This window comes from Prinia subflava, chromosome 1 (assembly GCF_021018805.1).
Source record: "Prinia subflava isolate CZ2003 ecotype Zambia chromosome 1, Cam_Psub_1.2, whole genome shotgun sequence".
NCBI lineage: Eukaryota > Metazoa > Chordata > Aves > Passeriformes > Cisticolidae > Prinia > Prinia subflava.
The window spans coordinates 39,658,440-39,669,534 of record NC_086247.1 but is presented as its reverse complement, the minus strand read 5'-3'; the positions used below and the strand labels follow the sequence as shown (position 1 = coordinate 39,669,534).

At 50.4% G+C, this 11,095-nt stretch overlaps 1 protein-coding gene across 1 annotated transcript; it reads left to right on the top strand.

Annotated features, from left to right (window-relative positions):
* The first annotated feature begins 2,410 nt into the window (after positions 1-2,410).
* LOC134548900 (transcription factor SOX-17-like) lies at positions 2,411-4,401 on the top strand. The gene is made up of 2 exons (XM_063394120.1): positions 2,411-2,819; positions 3,093-4,401. Exons 1-2 carry the CDS (start codon positions 2,528-2,530, stop codon positions 4,031-4,033), a joined length of 1,233 nt encoding a protein of 410 aa, XP_063250190.1. The 5' UTR covers positions 2,411-2,527; the 3' UTR covers positions 4,034-4,401.
* The last annotated feature ends 6,694 nt before the right edge of the window (positions 4,402-11,095 follow it).

The window sequence follows — 11,095 nt, the reverse complement described above, 5'->3', positions numbered from 1 at the left end:
CAAAGTCAACTGTAGTTGCTTAGTTTATTACCTCATGTTCATTATACAGAAAAACATTTTTTTCTGCTGAAAGTGACAGCCCTAAAAATTGCTGGAAGCTTTATTTGCAAGCAGTCCCTCCACTCGCTGAACTTTTTCAGCAAAAACCCGTGTGGGATTTTTTTCCCTCGGCTCACGAAAATGTTTCTGCTAATTAGAGTGAAAGCGAAATTTTGGCTTTTTAACAAGATCAACTGGTAAAAAAAAAAAGGTAATGCTCTCTCCTACGGTTTAAACTCCTAGCTGGCTGGTCTTTTCCTAGTCAATGATGCGGGGTGAGCTGGGAGCTGCTCTGGAAGGCAATGGAAACGGACCGGCTCCCTTAGAGCAGCGCGTTGTTGCCCAGTTGGGTTTTGTTTTGTTTGGAAGTCGTGTTGTTTCTTCCCTCAGCTGAGTATTGTGTTATCTGCAGGGAAAAACACACACGCTTTCCTCAAGCATGGGTTTTCTTTAAGCACGATTCGGATTGTGTTTAATTCAGAATTTTCTCTGGGTATCGGCCGTGCGCCGGTGCGTGACCTGTCTCGGCGCAGCTGGCCTGGGACTGAGGGCTCTGAGCCCCGGCACGTCGGGTCGGGAAATGTCACAACCTCAGCCATAAAACCAAAGCCATTAGTACACCAGGCTTGCCCAGGTACGCCCTAAGGTAGTGTCCCAAAGGCGCTGCACTAAAAAGGAGTGGAAAAGCACTTTATTCCTGACGAGCGTTGCTGGTTATCGCCAATTCTGGGGTGACGGTCGGCTTTTGCAAACGCCGTGTCCCCGCTATAATTAATTCTAAGTGCATAATACTTTTGCAAGAATGGTGTTATTATATACTAGTTTGAGGTTAATTTAAACACGTATGTGTATAGGATCACTGTTTTCACTTCGGCTGCTTTTTACAGCATGTAATATAGGACAAAAAGTAGGGCTGTTTGAATCGCTGCCTCCGTGTTGGACTAGCGCGAATATTTGCAGAGAACGGAGGAAAAGAAAATTAAAACTTTTCGGTTTGGTTCAGACAAATATCAGTCTTTTGGTTTTCGACTCCTTGCAACAGGGATAAATATGCTATACTGCTATGCTGGAAACATATAGCTTGTTTATAATCTCTAAAAACAGAGGGGAGCAGAAAGGCTAATGTAGAAATGACTCGAAAATTGTCTTCACCGAGGTTAGTCCCTGGCAGCTCCTGTCCGCTACCGTGATCTTCTTCTTTTTAAAGTATGTGTCTGTCAAATGTAAAGGAGCAGGCTTTGCGTTGTGCGAAAGAGGAAATCCAGTGTTCGGATACGTTAATGGTTATTCTGGCTTCACTCTGAATTTAATTTCAGCGAGAATTCTTACAATATTGGTTTATTTGATCAAAGTGGCTACCCAAACAAAGGTGTCCTTAACAAAATAAACCCCTTTGATCTTCAGTTTAAAGCTGAGCGGTTTCTCAAATAAGCATTGATGCATTTAATAGCACCACATAACAATGCAAATATTAACCAAAGCGTGCGTGAAAACGCCGTATTCTACATTAGTTGGTATGCCAAAGTAGAACACAAATGGTGCTGAGATAGAATTCTGATTATGCTGAAGTGATAGACATTTTTCAAACATCTGTTCGTAATTACACTTTATTTAGTTGGGCAAATCAGAGAAATCCTGATGATGTAATGTCACTAACGTAATGCCTCGTAACGTTATAACTACTGCAAATTCCAACTTATTAATGAAAACTACATACAAGGAATATTCATGCTTTTGATAGACACTGAAGTGCTTTATTAGGAAGTATAAAAACTGAGATAGGATTTGTATTATAGGCTTTACACTGGTTTCAGCATCCTACTGTCCAGGGAGTTCAGCTCTTCCATGGGCTTACGAGGGGAAATATGCTCAGATAGCACTACAGGGTAAGAAACTGAAGTGTGAGGCACAGATGAGGATTTGTCTTCTCATTACCAAGCTACATTCCAAATCTGCTTGCACAAGAAGACTCTTTAGCCTCTCAGAGTGTTACAGGGTGTCCCGGCACACCTGTAAACACTCTGTCCCCCTCTTGTGTATCTGCTCCGCTCGAGGATGTCCATGAGCGCACGGCCTCGGCGGGCCGGTCAGTGCTGCCCTTGCGGAGGGAGGGCAGGGCTGCAGGCGGTGCCGCTGCCGAACGCGCTCCGGTGGCCCGAGCCGGAGCCGGCAGGGTCCCGGGGACGGGGGCGGCGCGGCCCGCGGCGGAGCCCGCGATGCGCTCAGGTGCCGGCGCCGCCGCTGCGCCGGGCGGAGCCGCGGGGGCCGCCCCGCAGGGCAGCGCCGCGGGAGCCGGGGCCGCCGTCCGGCTGCGCGCCCGCCCCCGCCGCGCCATTGGCCGCGCCGCGGCTCAAATACCGCCGGGCCGGGCGCGGGCTCCGGCAGCAGCGAGCGGGGCCCGAGAGCCGAGCGTGTCCCCCGGGCGGGCCGGAGCCGCGGCTTTGGCGGCCGTGGGCAGCGCGTCCCGAGCCGAGGCGAGGCGCCCGAGATGAGCAGCCCCGATGCGGGCTACGCCAGCAGCGACGACCAGGCGCAGGGGCGGTGCTCGCTGCCCATCATGATGCCGGCCATGTGCCCGTGGGCAGAGTCGCTGAGCCCGCTGGGCGAGGCGAAGGCGAAGGGCGGCGCGGCGCCGTCGGGGCCGTCGGGCGGCCGGAGCAAAGGCGAGGCGCGGATCCGGCGCCCCATGAACGCCTTCATGGTGTGGGCGAAGGACGAGCGCAAGCGGCTGGCGCAGCAGAACCCGGACCTGCACAACGCCGAGCTCAGCAAGATGCTGGGTGAGCGCGGGCGGGCGCGGGGTCCCTCGGGGCGGATCCACGGGAGCCCGGGGCAGCCTCAGGGTCCGGGACGTGGGCGGCGAGCGGGGGCGTCCGTGGGCTGTCGGGCCGGGCTGCCGGTGTGGCGGCGACGTCCGGGGGCGAGCGAGGATCGCTGAGGCCCGGGCGGGGCCGGGGGTCCGGGCTGCGGGCGGGGGCGGCGGCGGAGCCATCGGGAGCGGGCGCGGGTGCCGCAGCGTGAGCGGCGGGGTCTGACGGTGTCGCTGGGTGCAGGTAAATCGTGGAAGGCGCTGTCGCTGGCGGAGAAGCGTCCGTTCGTGGAGGAGGCGGAGCGGCTGCGGGTGCAGCACATGCAGGACCACCCGAACTACAAGTACCGGCCGCGGCGGCGGAAGCAGGTGAAGCGCCTGAAGCGGGTGGAGAGCGGCTTCCTGCAGCACGGCCTGGGCGAGGCGGCGGCGGGGCCCGGGCTGGGCAGCGAGGTGTCCGGCGGCGGCGGCGGCGGCGGCAGGATGTGCGCGGAGGGCCTGGGACTGGCGTACGGCGAGCAGGGCTACGCGGCGGCGGCGGGCGCGGGCCACTACCGGGACTGTCCGCCGCTGGGCGCCGCGTTCGACGGCTACGGCCTGCCGACGCCGGACCCGTCGCCGCTGGACGCGGCGGAGAGCGAGGCGCCCTTCTTCGCGGCGGGGCACCCACTGCAGGAGGAGTGCGCGCTGCTGCCCTACGGCTACGGGCCGCACCCGGCGGCCGCCGAGTACCCGGCGGCGGCGTCCGAGAGCCCGTCGGGGGCGCCGCTGCGGCGGCACCTGGCGCCCGGGGAGGCGCTGGGCGCGGGCGGGTCGCTGCAGGCGCTGCTGGGCTGCCCGGCGCCGCTGCACGCGTACTACGGGCAGTGCCAGCCGCCGGGCCCGGGCCGCGGCCCGCCGCCGCCGCTGCCACCGCCCGGGGCCGTGGGGCAGCCGTCGCCGCCGCCCGAGACGGCGCCGTGCCGGGAGCAGCTGGAGCAGCTGCCGCCCGAGGAGCTGCTGGGCGAGGTGGACCGCACCGAGTTCGAACAGTACCTGCGCTTCGCCTGCAAGCCCGAGCCCGGGCTGCCCTTCGCTGGCCACGACGCGGCCGCGCTGCCGCCGCCCGAGGGCGCGGCCCCCATCTCGTCGGCCGTGTCGGACGCCAGCAGCGCCGTCTACTACTGCGGCTACCCCGACTTGTGAGGGGCTCGCTGGGCACGGCACAGACACTGGCACGGAGGCGCCCGGCCCCGCTCCTATTTATCTAATTTATTTGAATCTTGAGAACTGACAGGGTATCCGTGACCTGCTCGAGGTTTAAAAGGTGATGTGCTGTCTTGCAGTCCAGGTGGTGCAGGTCTTACTGTCTGACCGTGACATGTAAACCTGTTCCTTCGATGGAATCATGACATTAGTGGCACACGGAGAATATAATTTCTGAGATCTGGTTAGAGATCCGTTTGCTTTTGTATGTTTCACAGAGTGCTGGGTTTTATATGATGGATTTGTACAGAATAATTTTGCACTTTTACAATAAAGGGAAAATAATAAAACTGGCCTCTGATAACTCCTCCAGGAGATCTTATAGTCTTTTGTAATTGATTAAATTACTCTTGCAAGTGTCCCTTGCACTAAGCATTAGGTCCTCTCACACTTTCTTTAGACACAGTCTTCTCTTCCTATGTCTCTCCTGCTCTTTTAGACAAAAATTTTAACCTTTCAGTAACTGCCTACTCCAGGCTTCTGTGGGTTGTTTGTTTTTTCACTTTCTTGGTGCTTTCTTATAGAGTCATTAATATGGCTGAATTAAGAAACAAAACAAAGCAACACTTTCTGTTCGGAGTGCAAAAAGCCTGCTGCAGTACGTTAGGGTTTGGTCCGTTTTTAAAGGAAGCGTAGACCCAGTGCTGAGCCGGGTGGATGAGTGCTGGTTTAAGCACCTCCTGGGAGTCAATGTCTTTCGTGTCCCCGTAGCTGCTTTGCTGCGCCGGGGCGGGGGTGGCGGTGTATCAGATCTCCGCTGCGGAGAACAAGAGTTGTAAATCAGGCTTCAAAGTAGGTGAAAAATTGCGACACGAGCCTCCAAAGGGGGCGGCCGGCCGGGAGCAGCCCACTCGGCACCCTGCCACGGCGGCACCTTCATCCCTACCTCACAGAATCTTACCTTTTGTCTCCTAAAAAAATCCCTTGGTCGATGTCATCGCGCCTAGAGGTAGAAATATCTTCCTGCTTGAGAAATGGACACCTTGCACTTAAACTTGGGGGCTAAAAAAAGACCTTTTCATTTAGATGTTAATACTGAGTCCGGCTGTGGGGGTGGGACTGATAAATTAATTTTGTCTATTGCTTAAATCGGGGGGAGGAGGTAACAGTCATCTGGGTCGTTTGCTTCCTAAGATAAAGGCGTGGAGCTGAGCACCGGGGAGGAGGGGCAGGGGCCGAAGTGGCAGACTTGCCCACTGATTAACCAGTCTTCCACGAGGACGGGAAATTAAATTGGGTCCGTTTTCAAATTACAATTAAAGAGACTTATGTTTGTACCTGTGAAAGCTAAAATAGATGCAAACTGTCCTCAATCAGTGAGATTTGAGAGCAGCCTCGTTGGCAAAAATCGACTTAGTAGTTGTGTACTATTAGTGAGTCTCGAATCAAAAGGCATTCAGACACTTAATATTTCGTAAAATAGTCTACCCTCTAGTTTTTTAATCTTCCCATTTTAATTTTCAAAGAGTCTTTAGTTCTAAGAAATATACCTAAAGTATCCATCCTGTGAATCTCTTCACTCCTCTTCCAAGCGTACATGAGAAAAATGATGTAATTCTGAAAAAGATGATACTTCAGAACAAGGATATGTTTTTTTCATACTTTAATTTGGAAAAAAAATTTACATGTTTAAAACATAGATACATAAACCCAGGAAACAAATGTGCATGAGAGATAGTTCCTTGTTTGGCTGAGTTTTCCTTTTATTATCTTATTTAAACCTACAGGATTAAAATAATTTTCTCCATTTCGCACATGTTCACAGCTTTCTGTGGGAAAATCACTTTGGCTGGTTTGAAAAATAAATCATCAATAAGCTTTTCAGAACTTTGGTCACTATTTCTTTTCATTATTCCCCTAGAGGCAGGCTTTGTTCCCCTCTTCTGTCCTTCATCCCAACTTCTCAGACAGCTGAAGCCTGAAGCAGACTTGACACTGTAAGTGGCTCATAATGAAGGTTGAAAACATTCTATTTTTTTTTTTTTTTTTTTTTTTTTTTTTTGTAATAATAATACTATCAGAAGGAAATGACACTAAGTTGAAATAAATGCACCAGTTTTGGTAAGAATGTTAGCCCACACAACTGTCCAACACATAACAAGAGTGTGCCAAACTGTGTGGGTGGTGAGGATGTGGCAGATCTTCCAGCAACCTTTTTCACAGAGCTTTTGCAGACTCAAATCTAAGAAGCATTATTTTCATGTAGCCAGACGTGTAGCTCTTTTTTTTTTTTTTAAGCCCTTCCCTATAAAAACTATTTTAAATTTCTTCAAAATGTCTCAAACATGGCAGATTTATGCACTGCCGATATGCATGAAGCAAACTATTCTGAATCTCCGTCCAAGGCCTATTTTTCTCAAGGCATCTTGACTTTCTGATTTTAAATGACGGACACCCCAATCTGTCCTGTAGCCCTTTTGAAAGCGTTAAACCTTTTACCCCTCCCATGAGTGCCCATGATGATGGGCACATTAACAGAGCCCCAAAGTGATCAATATTTTTTCTCCAGTGTTTTCCACGTCAAGGCTCTCGCTGTCAGGCAGTGAAAGCAGTTGCTACATGCCCCGGGAGGCTGTGGAGAAGGCTTCAAGTGTGTGCCAGAGACCGAGGTGCCTCCTGGCCTCACTCTTCAGGCAGAGTCAGGGTCTGCCACTGCCACTCCGACCCCAGCACCGCACACAGGGCAATACGTGCCCTGGAAACCACACCTCTGGTTTACTCCAAGGAGTAAACCACAAAGACAGGGTGGCATCTGCAAAACCCCTCTAACCTTACCCAAACTCTTTCTCTCTAGTTAAACAACGACATTACCTGGGCAGCGCCTTCCAGGCCCTTCCTACAGGAACGGCGAGTGCTCTCTGAAGTTCACGGAGATCACTTATGCCCCAAAGCCCAAAAGGTATTCAGCTTTGTCTTTTGTCTGGTTTGGGGGTTTTTCTGTCCCTCTCTCATTAATTCACAATAAATCCCTAGAAAAATTTGAATTTTTCTTAGCGCAGTCAGGTCCCTTACGCTGATGTCACATTGCAGCTGGAAGAGTTTGATTTGTTATTTTTGTTTCTGAGTGGGTTTGTTTGTTTGTGCGGGTTTGGGGTTTTATTTTTGTTTTGTTTTGGTGGGTTTTTTTGGTGGTTTTACGGGGTTTTTAATGTTTAGATGGTCTTTTTGTATGTGTGTGTGTGCTCTCTGTCTTGCTGAAGTATATGGATAGAAAAGTAAGTGGGCCTGCTGTGGAAAAAAGAGATTTCAGGCCAAGGTGCTGAATTAAAGTCAGGTCAAGGTTCGTCCATACAGGCCAGGTGGCAGAAAAACCAGGAGGTCAAAATAACAACACACTTGCTAATGCAGAGGAGCTGGAAATATCAAGAAGCAGTTGTTTTGTGCTCTGATAAATAAATAAACAAACAAATAAATAAATAAAATACAAACAAGCAAACATCATTAACACAGCAGATTTCTGGCCATTTCTGTAGCTGGGTGCTTTTCCAGCTACAAAGACGGTAATCGCTAGAAGACATTAACAGCAATGCTGCTGGCGAATTTCTCCTTGTACACAAATTTGGTTTACATATGTGACAACCCTATTCTTGTGTTGTAGTAAATCCTCTCCCAGTGGTCCCTGAGGAGAACGACAGAAACCCCCGAGTGTTAGCAAGGCAGCACGGCTCAGGAACCGGGCACGGCCGGCGTGGGCGGCAGGGACAGGCCACTGGCAGCCTTGTGACAAGCGACATTAGCGTGCATCAGGTGGCTGACTGCACTTATCGCTGCACCGAGGGCCGAGAGCGACTGAGAGAACTGTGAAAGCCAGTAATTACACACCCACATTTGCTTAACGTTAAACAGTCAAGTAATGTGTTGACTAATTAAATGCCTGCGAGGTCGCCCTCTTCAGATTTCCGTCTACAAAAACAGGAATTTCTTTCACCTGCTCTGTGTTTGGACAGAGGCTCTTAAATACGGCAGCTTACTGTGCGTCTAAGAGAGAGAGTGTGCTGATCATCCAAGGCTTCTCGCAGACTGTTATGTCTTATTATTTTAAGTGTATGATTTTACCCTGAATTATTTACTCAGGAGGTCAGTCACACAAAGAGACTTCACCTAAGATATGAATCTTGCCCCAGATCAAATGCTATATAATTTCCCTTGCTCCTGGTGACATCTGAGTGACCTGTCTCTGATTTGGATGCTGCAAAACCTATCCTAGGTTTTGTCTGTTGGGCTAGGGAAAAAACCCTCAAAGTCCACACCTTCTAAAGAAAAAAAAAATGCACTTTCTACACTCTAAATTGACAGGTTTTGAACACATTTGCAGAGAAATGGGTAGATTATTTGTTTCACTTCCCTGCTTCAGGGCTGCAAAACCACAGTCTCTGCTGTTAACACTAATCCCTAATCTGTTCCTGTTCTGGATTACAGGGTCCCATAGGTGCTTGTGGCATCCCAAGGCATTACATGCTTGTATTTATTGCATGTTTGCATTTATTGTGTTTATTACATGCTTGTATTTATTTTGTATTGATCAGGTGGCATTACATACTTGTATTTATTTCTGGAACTCCCTTCAAAGCCTTTTTTTTTTTTTTTTTCTTTTGCTCCTTAATGTGAGATGCTGAATCTCTATTTTTGTTGCTGGGGAGTCACTCGTACTCAGCGGAGCTGCTGATGGTGATGGATCGGTAGGCTTGCCTTGGGGGACAAACCCGACGAACTGATGCCGTCAAGTTGTACCGTGGCATGACGGAATGAATGGCGCGATGCGATCCTTGTCCCCGCCTGATTCTGCTCTCCGGCCGGTGCTTTCACCCGGTCAGCAGGGAATTGCCCCATTTCGTGTCTGCCGAACAAAACCCACGGCAAACTCGGGAGCTCGGGTGTCTGCTGCCCCAATATTCGGCACTCCTGTCCCCGGCGTGCTCCGGGCAGGGACAGCGGGCACCACTTACCGGGCTGGAGCATCCGACCCGCCGCCCCGCCGCCCTGAGCCCCCGCTCGGCTGCTGGGAAAGCCCATGGCGAGCCCCTCTGGCGCTGCCAAACAACGGGAAGGGACAGCGCAGGGGGCGCACGGAGGGGTGAAACCGGGGGAGGGGGGCACCCTGCCCGCGGCCGGGAAGGGCAGCAGAGCGGCTCCAGGCTCAGACAGCCCGCTAAAAGCAACGCAGACTTGTAAGACGGGTCTGGTCACCCCTGTCCTTGAGGATGTCAAAGTTTTCTCAAAAAAACTACTCCGAGTTAACTAACTGCTTAGTCTTTATCCTAGGGAAATTTAAAGTACGTGTCCAAGGAATACAAGTGATCCTCTTTGATATTGCGTGTATGTGTGCGTGTTAAAAAACAGAGCAGTTATTCTGTATTGGGATAGGACACAGAAAAATAGTTTTAAACTAAAAGAGGATCCTTTTAGATCCGCTAGAAGGAAGCAGTGTTACGAGGGTGGTAAACCCCTGGAACAGGTTGCCTAGAGAAGGTTTGAATGCCCCATCCTTGGAAGAGTTCAATGCCAGGTTGATGGGGCTTTGAGCAACCTGGTCTAATGGAAGGTGCTCCCGCCCACGGGAGGGGGCCGGAATTAGACGATTTTTAAAGTCCGTTCCAACCCAAATTAGTCTGTGATTGCTTCCTGCGGTTTAAAGGGTTTATATATAAATATATTCAGCCAACTTCTGTCCCAAAGAAATTATTTCAAACTTGTTCTGACATCATTACCATTACCCATTGATTCTTTCCCAAGTAGAAATTCTGCCGCCCAAACCTTTCCCAGCCTGTAGGCATTTACATTCACTTTTCCGGGTTCCAGACCTATGTGGAAGATGAAGAACGCTAAGTCGTGTTAGTGTGACTCTTTATAAAGAACTAACAGAATTTTATACTCTGGACTTCAAGCAAAACATGAACACAGAGGTACCAGGAAAGAAACTGTACGATGTCTTAAATAATTCCTGTGCCCGTCGCTGGAGAGAAGACGGGGGTTCCCCGACAGCAGGAATCTGTCGAGGGTGCTCCTGCTCTTGCTCCCCAACCGGGATTTACCGCAGTACCTGGAGGGAGCCCGGCCCGGCCGCCCCACCCACCTGAGGGCGATGTGGAAAAGCGTATTGGAGAGGGAAAAAGGGCCTTAATGACCGGTAAACTTAATTAATGAGGACATCATTTATGGAGGGACTTTTCCGTTTTGGTTTTTTTTTTCTTTTTTTAGTCGCCTGTAACTTCACGCCTTTTCTGTTCAGATAAGATGTGATATCATGTTTCAAGGCACAGGTGTCCCTTTTAGATTGTCCAGTTACATTGGAACACAGGGAAATGCGCAAAGAAACTCATCCGAGGTGGTGCCAAGGTTTGCAAGTCGCGTGACTGCTCGTTTATGGGCAAACTTTCCCTGCATTCATCCTGCATGAAATATGGTACTGGTAACACATCTTCCGAGGGACGCGTTGAAAAATAGACTTGTTGGTAATATCGAAAATAGGATCGAATATTAGAAAACCGAAATGGGAAGAATTATGACATTTTATGAGAAATAAATTTTATGTGTCCCATTTATCAAGACCGCTCTACATACGATGGCAGTAGGAGAGTGGTAAAAATAATTAAAACGGCCTCGAACCCATCACCTATTTTCAAGAAAAACAAACAGTATTGTCTTTACAACATTTCTATACATCCCAATAAAATGGGGGTCGGCTTACTTTTAAATACGTCTTGATTTAATGAAACCAACTTGCCAAGGAGGCGAAGCACAGAGAGCTGACGGCAAGGGGATCCTGCGAGGCAGTGACAGTGACAGCCAGACTGGAAAAAAAAATGTGTTCGCGAAACAGCCTCGCCGTAGCTGAAAGCGCGGATGCACCGAAGCATTCCCGCGCCGCTCCCTCGAGCAGTTGGTTACGGGGGGAGGAGGCAGAGCAGGAGCAGTCGGGGCGACCCCGACCTGCTCAGGTAGCACTGCGGGGTAAGAAACCGAAGCGTGGAGCACAGATGATGACTTGTCTTCTCATTACCA

What these genes read in the sequence shown, in the direction of transcription:
- LOC134548900 (XM_063394120.1), top strand. Translation starts at nt 2,528, where the DNA reads ATGAGCAGCCCCGATGCGGGCTACGCCAGCAGCGACGACCAGGCGCAG. An exon ending in CGAGCTCAGCAAGATGCTGG is followed by an intron (nt 2,820 to 3,092) that starts GTGAGCGCGGGC and finishes CGCTGGGTGCAG; the next exon opens with GTAAATCGTGGAAGGCGCTG.